The following is a 16,322-nucleotide window of genomic DNA, read 5'->3' as shown; positions in this document are numbered from 1 at the left end:
GTCCAATCAGGAAGTGTCGTACAGTTCCCGCCAGTGCTTTTATGTCGTTTATCGGAATGCGTTTGATGCTCCTGTCGGGGGAGATTCCTCGGCGTCAAGCTTAGCGGCTGAAGCAGAGTCCAGGTCGTCACTCTTGTGTTTTCTTTCCTGCTCTTTTTACGTCTGGCCGCCTTTTCATTGCTCTCAGAATCATTTATTGTTTGCGTGTTCCGCGGCAGCTTTCACCTTATTGAGCGGCTTAAGGAGGATATGCAGGAGCGGAATATTGATTTTTCTATCTTGAGCAGGCGGAATTCAGTGGGACTACGGAGATTAAAACATTCAGATGTGATAATGAACCTTTGCTCTCCCGCGGATGGCTGCTAATGCGAGTCGCAGCTAATGGCTGCGCCGTTTCAGATCAGATGCATTCGTGCACCCGTACGCGACGCCGACATCCTCGCCGAACGGCTGGCGTTTGATGGCGTCTCATCTTTCCCTGTTGCTACACGGCATCTACTCCCTTTTTGTTGAGCACATTAAAAAATAGGTGGCAAAGCTACATGCTTTTGAGCTCACGCTTAAATTCCACTTTTGCATCGCTTTGATCCCCCCCCCCCACGCGTCACTCTTCAAAGCTGACGTTGGCCCCTCTTCTGACAGGGAAGAGGGACTCAAGGAGGGACGATAGGACGTCCTCACACACATCCAGCCCGGGATGAAAGTGGACGAAACATGATGCGACTAAATGGAAACGATTCCTTTCCAGCTGAAATGCAGCAACGTGCGGGGCGGCGGCGTTTATTGACCCCACGTAGGAGAAATCGCAAAAGAGAGGAAGTAAATATTTTAAGCTCCTGTCATGGCGGAGTCGATGGAATTCAGTGCTGAGTGCAGTTATTGAAGATATGTACAAAGAGCAGTCATGTTCGGGCCTCGGCGCACAGATACTCGTCTATTATGGAGCTGTAACTGCCTCTAAATACGAACTCTTTATGCTCTCCTGTGTTACTGTAGCATCAATTGTCCTGCCGCTATAATTCCTTTCCTTTCTCACCTTCTCTGTCGCTTCTTGCGGTTGGAATTCAGTAGAATGCCGTTTTCCAGAAATGACAACTAGAAGCTAAAGAGTCTGATTTGCATTTTGTATTGATTCCGATCTTAAAGAGGTTAGACTGAGGTAAGATTTGTGTTTGTAGAGTGGAGCTAGCCTTGATGTTTGCTGAATAAACACAAACACTGGAGTTTCTCCAGCTTTTCATTCATGAACAATAGCTGCAAATGTTACAATTAACATCAATGCTAACAATAGTAAATGAACAATATGTTTCCATGAGCGTAAACATGATTTATTTTACTAATTAATCATTAGACAATAGATCACAGCTAGATCTCTCCCCAATATCACATCTTTGTGTATGTAATCTAATTTGTTGTTCTTTATAATTGTAAAGAAAGAAAACATAGATAAAAAGAAGGTGAAATTGTTACAATGTTAGCATAAGACAACAGTGACAAACAGCCACATCTGACCCAAATCACGTTACACCAGCGTTTTCTATTATCGCATCTTTAAAGTGCTCATTAAGGCATCAGATTCCATTATTTCAATGATGAGATCAATGATGATGAGATCCCAGTTGTCAGAGTTTAATGGTCATGAAACCGGGGTCTGTAGTTTAGGACGGAATTATTGGATTTTGACTTTAAATCTCCTAAAATGTTACGAGTCACTTTAATGGCAAAGTCAGGGCATCAGGAGCAGGAGAGCGAGGCGTGCTTACGATCATGTCACTTTCACGCTGTGTGATGCAGATGAAGATTGAGAGATAACTGGGTGAATCATTTTCCTCTGCAGTTTTAGAAAACCACACCCAGACTCTCTGCATGTGGGGTTTTCTTTTATGTTGATAAAAAACACAACAGATAAAGACGTTTCCGAGGAAACGTCCACAGGCACGACACCCCATTAAATGGACAGCAAAAATCACGGTTCAGTAAATGACCTTTAAGAAATTATTTTTGGCCTCTTGTAAAATATCATTTGGATACACGGAGAATGTGGCTGAATTTTTCTAAAATGCTTCACCTCCATCCAGGGTGTCAGTCATCATTACCCACACCAGAGGCGGCCAGAAGCAGATAAAACACTGTAGCTACTCAAAAAATCAATTAGATGTGAGACATTATTGCACACGCACACACACACACACACACCTACACACACACCTGAATCCGACAGAGGAATGAAATGTAAGGCTGGAAGTAAGGGGCAATTAGTGAGAGAGCAAATATTAATGGAAGTTAAGATGTGACTCGCAAACCCAATTACAGCATTAACAAGGCTGTTGAAATCAGCAGCGCGAGAGGGGGGGCTCCGTCTGAAACGTAGACCAGCAGCCGCTTTGCATTAACAGTACAATTGGTTTCATTTTCCCCCCCACAAAAGAGGGGGAAAGAATGGCTCCTCGATCTCATTTGGAAGGGAAGGCGTGTGGTCTGATTCCGCAGTGGGACCGGGGGAGGATGACCTTGTCTTACCTGCCTCAAACGCACAAGGACCCCTGGAGAGCCTCAGCTCCTTAAATAGCGCCCATCCTCTTGCTTTAACCAAGGCCTCCCGCTAGAACGGGGACATGCAGACTATACTGAGGGTTATCTCAGGCACAGGAGCGATCTTCAATAATTAAAGAGGGGCTGGAGTCGGCTGCTGGAAGGCTGGCTAGAGATAAAACCATATGGAGCAACACATATAGAGCAGGAAGGAGGGGCTGCGGCAGGGAGGATTCCGCTTCTCTTGCAAGTTTTACCCCCCCCCCTTCTGTTCTTTACCCCCGTTCTACCCCCGCCACCGATGCCAAACTGAAACCTAAGCTACTGCCGCAATCTTCCACTGGCCCCCACCGAGACTGGCCAATCAGCAGCACCCTGAGGCCAGAGCTGAAAGCCCCCCTGGCATGCCCAAGGCAAGCACGGCCCAACCAATCAGTAGGAGTCCAGGCTTGAAAGCAGGGCCACACCTGGGTCAGGGAGCCACAGGGGCTGCCAGCGACAGTCCGGAGAGAGCGGGGGGGGGGGGGGGGTCCGAGTGGCTCAGAGGGAGGCTGGGATCGAGGTCACAGTTGATGAAGGGAGACTGACAGACCCTGCCGCACACAGCAGCGCTCCGCCTTTGTATGACGGTCCGGCTTCGCTTAAGCCTTTAACGTAGCATATAAGGATTTTAACGTCCAGTCTAACGCGTTCCTGTAGCCAACAACATGGTACCAAAGATTTCAGTTGTGTGGAGAGCCCTGACAACATCCCTCCTGAACCTCCTGAGGATAATACAGCAGAGGTGTGGACAAAATGTTGCGTCTTTGCCTGAAAGAGGAGCGTATCGGACTCCAAAATACTCTTCTGTGGGATTTTCCCCCCTGTTTGTTGTTAGCACGGGACGAAAATCGATTGGCATCTCATGTGGCCTCGAAGATGACGATGAGCAATTTTTTCCCGTGCAATAAAACTGCGTCCAGAACATTGAAAAGCATATTAGCTTCTCATTACAAGCTGTAATGAAATACAGCCGGCAACACCAGCATGGTTATAAACCAACCAGTTTTCATTTTGGTGACTAAGCAAACGGCATTATGGACATTATCCTGAGCTGAATTACCGCACTCCCTACCACACACACACACACACACACACTTCTGTTGTGTTTGCTTAAGCAGCATATTGTTGCACGTACACAGCTAACAGGACACTGCACATTCCTCAGTGGCTTTCTTTGGTGTTTTTGTGTCAAAAGCCTGAAACATCTGACATTTATTTCATTCCTGCGCTCCGGTTTGTTCTGTCAGAGCGACCACGACGGGCTATTCGATCTAACGAGGGGCGTCCAATCGCATCGAGATGCTCTCTGTCCTTGTCGCAGAGCCCGTCTCTGCAGGAGGGAATCCATACGTCGTTTGTGTTTGCAGCTCCACTCCAACTGATGCACGTCCAGAATGAAATGACAAACAGAGACATCTTCTCTTTTCTCCCCCAGCTATATAAAAGCACATGAGGCTAAAAAAAGAGGCCACAATGTGCTCAATTATTTCCAGCTCAAATTGCTCCTTTCCCTGTCCTCACCTAAGCATGGGTCAGTGGCGCAGCCAGTGTTTGAGGCCTGTTTAAATGAAAGGACTTTTCTCTCCCACATTCAGACGGCTTTCCATCAGGCTTGCCTCATTATTCCCAGGAGACGGTTGAGACGAGAATGCCTCAAATGGCCTGAAACTAATGTTGGCCTGCCTCATCCTGCAGATTTACAGCACTCTTCACTGAGTTTTTTCTTCTCTTCCTTTAATTCCCAATCCCGCCCGGCCCGTTTGTCTGTATTTCCTACCCACAATCTTGTGTTCTGTTTCTGTTTGTGTGAGTAAATAATAATTTTACCTGTTCAAAATACAACATTTCACCTCCATCTGTCACGTCAGATGATCTGATGACTTGCAAACATGTTCAGTGGTACCAAAGATGCACAACAGCTCTTGTACCTTGTCAGCTTTAAAATGCAAGTGTGTGTGTGTGTGTGTGTGTGTGTGTGTGTGTGTGTGTGTGATGGTAAAGGATACACTTAGTTGTCATTCAACTGCAACATATGTGCATTTTGTATGACTTATGAAATATTCTGTCATCTTGGTGAAATCTAGCTGGACACGTAGAATTTCTTCTGCAGTTTGTGTCCTTGCAGGAGGCTCTGGGGGGCCACAGGCAGCCTTTGCTGTTATTACAGTATAAGTGAGGTCTCCAAACAATAACCCCCTCAGGATGAAGCCTTTGTGCCGGCTTCAGTGTGGGAGCAGAGGTGAGAAACGCTCTGAGCTTCTACCACATCCCCGGAGATCCGTGGTCCCCTGTGCAAGGGCTGTTGGCCACTTCTGACACCTGGAGGACCCAAACTCCCCACAGACCTCCTCCCTCGGCTGCCCCTCAGATCGGAGACGTGTGCTTCAGGGGGGCGGTGTGGAGGGACGAGCTCGCACCACACCGGATGGCATGAGTCAGCCCCCCCCCCCAGTGGCCACTGCTCTGAGCTATGGTCGAGAGCCGACACGTGTCTCCCACACACACACACACACACACACACACACACACACACACACACATGTTCCCAACAGAAGACCTTATAGTTTAATGCGATGATCTTACACCCACCATTTGGTGCCTCTCTGAACTCCCCACAGTCCAGCTGTGGGCTTTTGTGTGATGGTGAGTGTGACTCCACAGTTTCATGGACAATCTTCCCTCTCTGCAGGGTATTGGCAAAAAGCGATTTCCGTAATCCGGGAATGTCTCACTTTCCAAATGGGCATCGGAGACTCTGTGTGTGTGGGTGTGTGTGTTTGTGTGTAATACCAGCAGAATGTGGCCGAATGCCTGGGTGTCTGATACGAGCGTCCGAGTAAAGAGAAGTTTATTGTAGCAACGGAGCTGCTAGTATTTCCCTAAAATGATGATGGTCCTTATTCCTAACATTCTCAGCTGGGATAAGGAACATGTTACCTACCTGAAGAATAAATAATTTACAACAATATGTTCATAGCGGTAACCAAGTTTTCTTGCGCGTGCTTAACCTGCAGTAGCAGGGTAACGAGGAATCTGCTGGAGCTTCTCTGCAATCATCGCATCCATTTCATTAACCTGTTGTAAAGAAAAGCATCAACAGCTGCAGGCGGCAAAGAAATGGTGCAAATAGAAGAAGAAGATGATGATCAATCTAGCCAATTACAAGTGTCGGTAATAAAGTAGTAATAACACTACACTAGACACTAATGATTAACGGATAATCTTTCTGGTTGATGTCACTTTGTACCTTACGAAAGCCCGAAACGGAGCAGGGAATGCAAATATTTGCCGATGGTTGGTGTTTTTAATTCATTACACCGCTACAGTTTGCAACCTTATTATGTAGAGACGACGCACCGCGATGCCTCCGGGCGAAAAAAGTCAAATTAAATCCATCAGGAGGAATTGTTTGCACAGTTTAATTAGTTACGGGTCTCAATCAGCAAGTGTGTTTTCCATCATTAACAAACATTCAGCTGAGTTTTCCCCTTTTTTTATATATATTTATATATATATATATAGAGAGAGAGAGAGGCCTCATGGTGATTTTCCACCTCCTCGAGTGGGAAAAAAAAGGTTGGATGAAGTTTGACGTGAATTCCTAACTATTTTATATCAAAGTGCACCAAAGATGTTCTGCTTGTGTGGGGGGGGCGTCTGCACGTATTTGCCGGGAAGATCCGTGGCGTCACTCACCCTGACGAGCAGGTGCGGGAAGGGTCCTCTGGAGTTTTCGGGGACGTTGATCGGTGGGATGACCCAGTCTCGCTTTTGTCTTCTCAGCCCGTTGGCGGCGGAGCCCCTCTGATGTTTCCGGGAGAACTTGATGACTTTGGGCTGGGAGTCCCAGACTCTGGACAGCATTTCTGTGATGCCAGCCTGGAAAAAAAAACATAAGAAAGAGCTCACATTTACAGCGTCACTGTCCGGTAACGTCAGGATGTCGTATTCCTGTATCCCAGACCGGATTCTCCAATATCCCGCCGCCACAGGATGGAGTCATTAGTTGTCTTTTCTGTGTTGGAACATATAGGTGTATATATAGAGCCATCCAGCACCCCCCCAGCATTATTCCTCTCCTTTCCCATTGAAATAAGGTGTAGAAATGTGTATGTAGCATGTTCCTGCTGCTGATCCTCATGCTGTAAGATATATTTCTGTGTAAGTTGGTTGTATTTCTGTAATCCTGCTAATCCTATTGTTGTCTCTGTGGCCTGTGAACACACACACACACACACACACACACACACACCCACACCCACACCCACACACACACACAGACACCCAGACACACAGTTGTTGGTATGATAGTGTCACCTGAAGCTTTATCCCAACTGGAAAACACAACAGTAAGCTCAAGATTCACATGCACGCGAGGAACCGCGTGTGTTTTGAGGCCAAACACGGGCCAGCAGCTCATCCCGTCACCTCCTGTAAGCTATACCTGAACACACACCATTTCGGGGATTTTTTTTCCATCTTTGGTCGTAGCGTTTGTTCGCGGCTTATAGGATTCAGCAAAGCTCTGGACAGCAGCAAGCTGGCATGGCGGGAGCGGCGTGGACACGCGGATGCCTGCAGGACTTAATGGGGGAATGAAGGGACCAGATGTGTTTCCCTGATAAGCTAACTCTCGTTTGCAGCATCGCTCAACCAAAATAGGCATCAAGTGGCACCAGGCAGAACGGCAGGGGGCTGGCAACACCCGTCCACAGGCAGCAGGCAAAATTAACCTCTGTTGGTCAGTGTGTGTGCGGGTGTGTGCACCTATGTGATAGCACGCCACGGCCCCATCTTCTGGAATATTCTTGAAGCTTAATAATGGAACGCATTCATAATGTTGACCTTCCTGTCTAGTATTCAGAACGGCACTTACAGGCAAGTCTGCTGTCACTGGGACACATTTGTAACTGTATCGTCACTGGCGTTTCGGTTGTTTTTGTCTTCACCTGTCGCCCAGATGTTAAATAAAAGCACAGCCACCCATTTGTCAGGCTAAAAAGATCCAAACACACGACACGGGCGAATGGACCGACTATTAATCTTAAGAGTATGTTTGCTTTTGCAAGGTGATCCTTTTCTGTGGGATTATTTTATAATGACTTCTTGCCGTGAATTAAATGTGATGTATTTTTCTACAGGGAAAAACCCCATAATTCTTCACGAGGGCGATATCGACGGTGTTAGCATTCTGCTAGTGATAAACACAACTTTTTTTTATCACCGCTGAGAATTGTTTCTGGGTTTTTAGCACCTTTTTTTCAAATTGGAGCGCAGAGTTACCGAAGCCTCGGCCATGATGCCGATATCTGTTTGATTATGGGAATTGCAGCACGCACGTGCACACATGGGAGTTCATTTGCTGGCCTTGACGCAAGCATGCACATGCACAAATGTGTCAAAATAGCCCACAAACATATGTCCCCATGTGTGTGTGTGTCCCCCAGTGTGTGAGGCCCCAGTACATGACAGAGAGCCAGTTACTGTGTCCTTGAGACCCAGAGGCGGCCGAGGCCAGCTGGCATCTCTCCGCTCCCGGGCAGCCGGTGCACTGCTTGAGCATTCTTTAGCCTTGTAGCCCCCGGGTGTGGGAGCTGACATCTGGAGGTTATCAGTCTGACAAACAGGCCACGCAAAACAATCAAAGTGGGCTCTCATGGCTCTCGCAGTCTGTCCAGAGGGTATTTGAGAAGAGAAGTTTTTTTGGTGTTTTGAGCAGATTTCCTTGATGGATAAGTCGGATTTAAAAACCTGAAACCATAAATTATGCCGAATGGAACAAATATGTAAATCCTCTGCTGCAAAGAAGCGCTGAAATATTACAGGTGTTCATTGCCAGTTCAGACTTGAAGCCTTCCGGACAAGACTGTCAGTGCAATTAAGTACTAATGGTGAAAGCATGCAGGGCTGCACGCTGAAGGCCTCGGGGCCCTACCATTCACCTCCATTGCTGGCCTTCATCGTAATCTACCTTGAACAGGACTGGGGTAACATGTTAATCAAGCCAGCACTAAACCCCACCACGGCAACCAGTCAGCTCCCAGTTTGGTGGTGCATAACTGATAGACTCTAAGCTGGTGGGGAGACGAACCAACGTGCCCCGTGAAATCGAGAGGAAGTGAAGAGCATTGAGAGAGCGGCGGTGGCCCCGTGAGAGCAGCATCAAGGCCTCAGAATGGTGGATATTTCTTCTTTGGAGACACGGCCAAGAAATCAGCCTGTAATTATTTGTATATATGCTGGTTATCAGATGCACACACACACACACACGTTCTTATTTCAGCTGCCTTTTAATGGGCTTTGGGAGAGAGACGAGATCTTAAGCAGTTTATCTCCTGAGCGGCTGTTGTGCAGGGAAACATGTGTTGGGGATAGGAGCGGTGATTATGATTAGCTCACTTTGAAAATAACTATTGACGTTCCGAACGGAGGGATGTGGTCAGATAATGATCGCCTCCGTGTGTGCTCAGTGAGCTGGAGAAGAAACACGAGCCGCGCTAATAAAATACTCAGCGCTGCAGCGATAGTGCTGTTAAGTCGATGTGCTAAGGGTAGACACGGATCTCTGCTGCGTTATTTAGCCGTCGCAGGAGCAAATCTTATCATTCGTGAAACATTTAAAAAGGAAAAAATTAAAAATTTTAAAAGCAGAAAGGATGCAGATTCAACAACATCTGTGCTGTGATGCAGCAGCACAGTGAGAACACCCAACACCCATCTACCAAAATAACTTTTTGTCGCCCTGTTTAAGTCCTTAAAATCGACCCCTGACTCACTTCAGTAACTTCAATTTGCAAGTACATCACAGCAGAGGTGTGGCCAGGCCCGTGAGGGGTGTTATAATTCACAGATGTGGGGTGAAACACACAAATTAAAAATACCGTAGCAACCATCCGCTACGCATCCAACGGTGGAAGCATTTCTTTCAAACACAAAGAATAAACTGTAATGTCTATTAAAAGCACAATGTCAAAGCCAGGATCAATTAAAGGCACTGTTAAGGTTCCATATATAGCAGGTAAAACAGCGGCTTTGTGACTTAGTTCGTGTGGAATATATCAAACATTTACCTCATTTAGATTATTTCTGCAGTATCTCCTATATAAAGGTGCTGCGAGCATGTTAGCATGTTCAGATTAGCGCTCAAGGCACCGGTGCGTTATGGATTGATGTGTAAAAGGCTCTTATGACCTCGCCCACCGAGCTGACTTACGTTACAGCAGGTTACACATTCAAACCGGCCTCAGCTGCCCTGCATTGATTTTCTGTCACCTCCGTGCTGACAAAGAGTTAGCAGCAGCACAGGACGTGTTAGGCCGTGATAGCTGCTGAGGCTCAGGTGCTACCAGGCTGCGTTCTCTAACCAGAGGCTGCGCGGTCCAGCCTCCGATCCTGCTGTCAGCATGTCAAAGTGTCCTTGAGCAAAATACTCGACCCCAGATTGCCCCCCGTGGACAGGCGTCGAGGCGAGGGTGCGTGTCAGGTTCCACCTGATGCACAGGTGGAACCTGAACACCTCAGGGGTCAAGCTTCCTACTCACATGCAGTTGATTTTAGCAAAGACAAAATGTTTAAAGAGAGATTTTTTTTGATACTCGAGAGGCTCAAAATTGATCAAAATTGATCATTTTCTACATTTAAGTCTCATCTATAATGCGTCAATAACTCGTAAAGTTGGTTGGTTGTCAAATCCTGGTAGTTTAAAGGGTATTTTCTTGACTGACATTAGGCCATTGCAGGAGCCCTTTTTACAAGTCTTAATTAAAGAATCAGACATAATCCTTTTTATTTATTCATTTTAATTACATTTACTTATTTAAATAAGCTTTCCTTCACTGAAGAGAAAGTGACAGGAGCACAATGGCAAGATGACATACAGTATATAGTGGTGGACAGCTAATGCTAATGCTCCAGTCTGAACTAGCTTTAGCCACAAGAGTCTTGGGTGTTTTCATTCATGATTAAAACCCCGCCTGAACATTAAACCTAATGGTCCGCAACTTTATGATTTTTCAGTGTTACTGCAGCCAGGTAACGCTTGAAGATGAACAATGTTACAGGCTAGAAGAGCCCCGGCCCTCAGCGGCTGAAACACAGGCAATTATGTAGCGGCGATAGCGAGGTGACGGAGACACGAGGAAAAGCAGCCTGACTGAAACAGTCCCGGGGATTAATTGATTCGTTTGGTGGACTTGATCTCGTTCCAAGCCTCCGGGTCAGCTTCGGCATTCAGCGCCTTTAAGGCGGAGAAAGTGAGTCTAAAGAGGGATCCATTAGGATTTAGGCGGTCTTACAAAAATAATCTGACTGCAGCCACAACAAATCCCGTCAACATAATAATAAAAAGTCAAATGTGTCTCGTCCTCCAGCTCTGAAGCTCTGAAGCATGAATTGATGCTCTATCTCTGCAAATCTGCACGCAACAGTACTGAATTCATGCCGCTACATTTAGGCACAATGACTGGAATTATGTTCCAGGACTCGTGGGCCAAGGAAAAAGCTCATTACATGTCCGTAATGTTCTGGATTCCAGGGGGACTTTGACCTTTGATCTTCCAAAAGATGAAAACGCCAAGGTGCTTTGATCATAAAGCAACCTGCGATGTTAAGTCGCCTTATGTCGGGGAAATGACTTGTTTGGAACGGGTCTGTGCTGCCTCGCTGTGAGTTGGGGAACACCTAGCAGGTTTGTCCCTGCTGCCAAAACAAGTGCCCCTCCTCCCCCTCCCCCCAACACTGCACTTAAACGAGTCTTTCAAACTTCCTGTCGAGTCTGAAATGTAAATTTAGGTCAAAGGTGTAAATGTAGACGTAAACGATGCTCAGTAACTTGATTCTGACACATCTGTGCCGTTACCTTGGACAGCGCCAGCGGGTGGGGATGTCCGGCCAGGGCCAGCTTCACGGTGGTCTCCCAAACCCTCGGCTCGTGCAGCCCCTTGGCCGTGACCATGAACTGGACGGGCTCGGACAGGTTGGACACGTCCTGCACGGCGTACACCATCCCATCGTGCCTCACGCCGAAGTTGGGGTCGTTGGTGACAAAGCCCACCTCCCTGCCGCGCTGGCAGTCCTCGAACTTCACTGGGGGGGAAAAAGGGGGGAGAGGGGGAGCAGAATTAGAGCGCTGCGTGTGGAAAGATCTCATCCTCTCTGCTGCCACCTGTGTTGCGTTAGCCCCAACAAATCACGGATCTTTTTTAGCTTAAACCAGGAGGAAATCCGCCTCTGTATTGAAATCAAGCGAGACCCAGTCAGATTCAGCATTTTGGGCGGCTCCTCTGGGGAGAGCGTGAAGACAGGGTCTGAAAACACATTAGTCTGACTCCTTTGCTGTGAAACACGGGGGAACGAGGGACATCTGGAGCATGTGGCTCCACCGAGACTAAAGAAATGGAGTCCCGTCCACGCGAGGACGGCGAGAGGTTCGCAGTGTTTCTGCCCTGCACAGGGGGAAAAGGGCTTGGCTACATCACAGAGGGGGGGGGGAGTGCATCGCCACAGCTGAGATGAAAACGTGGACAAACGGAACGCCGACGCGGTCGCAGGCACGACTGTTTGGAAAATCTGTTCATTCCGTTGCCAAATCGAATCAATGGTCGACGCGTCGCTGCTACGTGACTTCCAGCGTGACGCAGATGCAGAGGGGGAAGAATCGTTTCTAACACACACCACGACAGATGTAGAGCAGAGCTTATCTCCTCCCATATGTGCTGGATCCCGTCGGCTCCGGTTGATAACAAAACAAAGTGGTTTCATGACTCACTCAGGGAACAGCTCGCGCTACCAACGCCTCATTTTTTCCCTATTTATTCAGTTTTATTTTAAAAAGAAATCCATCCTGAGGAATTCTGCTAAGCAGGCATTTTGTTCGGACGTGTAATTAATTCAGGGCCCGGCTGCCGTCAGAGATCAACCCGGCCACTGCAGAGCAGCGTCACCCAAACCAGGCCACTTGTTTGCAGCCGCTGAGTAATTGCGTGTGTAATGGGACGGATGGATGCAGAAAGGCGGCGAAGGAAGCCACACGAGCTCATTTCAGGGGTTATTTAACGAGAGTTTGTGTCGGCGCTGACCTGCTCAGACTGGCCGCTGATGAATTGTGATGGCAGGCGTCTATTATGCAAATGACTTCAATTAGCCTGAACTGAGCGGGGTTATTGTTGTCACTTAGACGGGTCTCCTGTGTTTCAGCCAGAGGAGCAAAGATTAAAGATGCATATGCTTCAAAACGCCGCTTGCGTGTGCACGTACGCGTGTGCGCAGGCGTCGGAGGAGGTTAAAGTTTAAGAACCTATGTCCTGGACTTGTTTCATCCAGTAATTTCAATCTTAATTCAACAATAAAGCCAGAGAGGTCCCTGCGGTCCGTCTCCGGCCCCGCCTGCTGTGTACGTGCTGGTTGGCATGGAAACGCACGCGGCGCACCAGGCACTGGCCATTGTTGCCTTTGATTCCTCACGAGGGCACCTCTTGGTTTAAATTTCTACTGGTGTGAACCCGCGAGGAGCCGGGGGCCGTGGAGCCGATTCCCAGTGGGCCCCCGAGTGGAGACCTGAATGAAAGCTGCCTCCTTCGTTAAGACTCAAAGAACATAAATAGAGAGGAGAGAGACATCGGCTTTGAGGAAGGGCGAAGAAGATGCGAACACTGCTCCATTTTCAACATGAGACTCCATCAACGGGCTCCTGTTCCACAGATCAGCCAGTAGTATCCCGGTTTGAGCCACACCAACTGAAACTAGTGACGCGCTAATGACTGCAAACGCGTGCCATTAGTTACCGGCACACATAATGGAGTCCCTGTTTATTATGGCTGTTCTTCAGTGCGCTCAGCAAGCTGCAGCATCGCCCCACGGAGAGTGTGAGGATGGAGAAAAAGGTCTCTGGGTGGTTTCGATGCTAACAAGGTCGCCACACCTGTGAATTCTAGCGTCAGTGCAGCAGCAACCGCTCAGATAAGCCCCGGTTTTCCTCAAAAGCTGCAGTTCTCATTCAAAATAATAGGTTTGAAAGCGGCTTTGGTTCCAGATTGAACTTGCTGCCCGTTTCTGCCTCCTCTTTTATAGATACTACAGGTGTACAGACGCCACAGCGCGCTGCTGCTACAGTAGTGCGGTTCCTGCGTGTTTCCGTAAGTCCGTCCATCTGCAGCTTGGTATCTGGCTGAGCCCGGTGCCATTCTGCATGGCTGCAGATGAACACGCCGTCCTGCAGAGGCCTGGCGGGAAAAAAGAGCGGACAAGCAGCTGTGACTGCCGACTGCTGTGGCCTGCCTGCATGCTTTCTCTCTCTCTCTCTTTCTCTCACTCACACACCCACACACACACTTTGTGGTTTTTGTTTGTTTCTGCTTCCAGACAGTCCCCTGGAGACGGCGGAAACCGCCCATGGATAGGAGCGCTACACGTGCGCGATGTACAGTAGATGGCAGGAAGTATCGGGGTATCGGGCCTGACCCGCGGAGCATGTCCCCCTCATGTTCACCTGTCGGCTCGGCACGCTCCCTTCATCCTGTCACCCTCTCCTCCTCGTCCCTGCTGTCCAGGCCCGCTGTCCTCGTTGCTTCTCTTGTCCCTCCCCTCCCCATACACCAGCCACGTTTCTCCATGACAGTTGCTCGGCGCTAGTCTAAAAAAAAAAAGGGTGCCTAAAAACGCGACGCAGAGACAAATAAAGATAAAAAGGGAGCAGGATGTGACAGATTCCCACAGATCACTTCCATGCTCATCTTATAATAGAACTGCTTTAATGTTCTTAGCCTCTTCTTTATGATTTGCTCCAGTTTTGCCTTGTTTTTATTGGTCATTTGATCAGCTTCTTGATGAGCTAAAAGTGCTTTATTGTGCGATTAAAAAGGCGTGCGTAGATGAGCTAAACCACTGTAAGATGAGGTCTAACTGCTCATAAATAGCTTGGTGCGAGACATAAAAAACCCACTTGGGAATTTAAATGAAACAGTGAGTCTTCCAGTGGCAATCAGTGGCAATTAAGGAGTCGGATAAATGGGAGCAGCGGTTGGGGTCAGGTAGAGCGTATGGGGCTGCCACCGTCGCAGCACCGCTCCATCCGTTTGGGACACTTGGCTAAATAAACACTGGCTGCTGTTTTAGCTCAGCCTGACGGGCTGTTAGCCCGCCGATGAGCCGAGTGACACCCAAACCCTGAACAGGCCGCGCCTGAGAGGCTGTAAGTAGCGGCGGTGCGTCTTAAGAGGGCGTCATTAAATGTAAACGGTGTGTGCCAAAGTTTTGATGATTTTAACAGTGTAAAGTAGCTTTGAGGATTAAAGGGAGGATTTGAACAAACGTCTTTAAGATGAGATAATCTTTATTAGCAGTGAGTAAATATAATGACAAAGAGAAACACTTGCTGAAGAGAAGCAACATAGGAATGATCTAGGAAATATTACTGTCATAGGGCTGAACAGGATTAGGACCCCCCCATCCCGAGCTACTGAGTTGAGGTGGCGTGACACAGGAGTGGGACTGTCGGTCACCGGCTTTTTGATTGGTTATTACACGATTATTACAGCTGGGGAGTGTGCGGCCGTGAGTATCAGTGACTCCAGAGGTGTTTGTGTGACATTTCTTTACGGATATTTCAGTTTTTCTTTCCATCCTGAACAGACTTTGCTCTCCGTTACGCCTCAGATCATCGAGATCAGACAGACCCCCCCATCCCCCCCCCCGGCCCTGTCACACCAGGCAGAGCTCCCGGACTGTGCGTATCCGGGGCCCCTCGCTCTTATCTCTGTATTAGCTTCCTCTTGTGGGCATTGGCATGAGAAGCGCTTGAGGAATGAGGATGGGGGGAGGGGGGAGATAAAGAGAGAGCACAGGGGCAAAGGGGGGAGGACGCAATTAAAAGAGCAGGTCACAAATCGCAGTGCCAGGCGTCAGTGTGATTAATACACCACCGTTCAGCCTGGAGGTTTTTATCAGTGTGTGACTGTGTGCACGCAGAGTTGTGTTTATGAGGCCTCCGAGAGAAACACAGCTAGGGGGCGCCGGCGCGCCCACCCCCGTTCTCACAGACGTCACAGCAGATCAGCGATGCACTAAACCATCAGAAGGATTCTAAAATCTATTCTCTGATAGCGTAGAGCCCGAAGAACCGGAGGGAGGTGATTGTTCGGGCTTGAGCGGCATCGTTTTGCACGATCGACTCAAGTGGGAAACCATCGCCTGCCCCCCCCCGCCAAAGACCATTAAGAGAGCGGTTTTGAAGCAGACCGCCGAGTTCCTGTCAAAAACCCTCCTCCTTGACCCGAACCGTTCTGGTTTTAAGAGTGGCCACTCCACGGAAACGGCTCTGTTTTCTGTGACAGACACTCGAAGCGTCTCCTCAGTCTTCGCTCTCATGTTGCTGGATCTATCAGCTGCATTTGATGCTGCCAACCCCTGCACACCCTGCTCTCCATCCTCCGACAGGGGCGTTCCTGCTTTGAATCTTACCTCTCTGGCCTTTCAGTCCGTCAGGGTCAGTGCCCTGCGGGTCAGCGCCAGACGTGACCTCTCCGGGACCGTCCACTTGCGTGGTTTTCATACCACCGCTATGCAGACGACGCCCAGCGCTACATCTGACCATCGCAACTGATTCCTCGTCTCTTTCCCCGACCAAAGCTGGTGGAGATCATGGAGATCGTGATTAAGCAGCCTCCCGGTCGTGAGGCTTTGCCTTATTCAACACTCAGGCTGTTGCTATCCCAGCACGCCGCGGTGATCTCCCTGGACCACATCACCCCACT

General features: G+C 48.5%; 1 protein-coding gene across 3 annotated transcripts in view; it reads right to left on the bottom strand.

Moving 5' to 3' along the window:
* Positions 1-16,322, bottom strand: part of cdh4 (cadherin 4, type 1, R-cadherin (retinal)) — a 126,300-nt gene that overhangs the window by 31,349 nt on the left and 78,629 nt on the right. For all 3 annotated transcript variants that reach the window (XM_029826483.1, XM_029826484.1, XM_029826485.1), the window contains 2 exons: positions 11,432-11,658; positions 6,271-6,453 (listed from right to left, as the gene is read on the bottom strand). In XM_029826483.1, coding sequence (XP_029682343.1) covers positions 6,271-6,453; positions 11,432-11,658 — 410 coding nt within the window. The remainder of the gene's footprint in view (positions 1-6,270; positions 6,454-11,431; positions 11,659-16,322) is intronic.

The sequence above is a fragment of the Takifugu rubripes genome, chromosome 19, assembly GCF_901000725.2.
Source record: "Takifugu rubripes chromosome 19, fTakRub1.2, whole genome shotgun sequence".
Lineage (NCBI taxonomy): Eukaryota > Metazoa > Chordata > Actinopteri > Tetraodontiformes > Tetraodontidae > Takifugu > Takifugu rubripes.
This window is presented reverse-complemented; position numbering and strand designations above follow the sequence as displayed.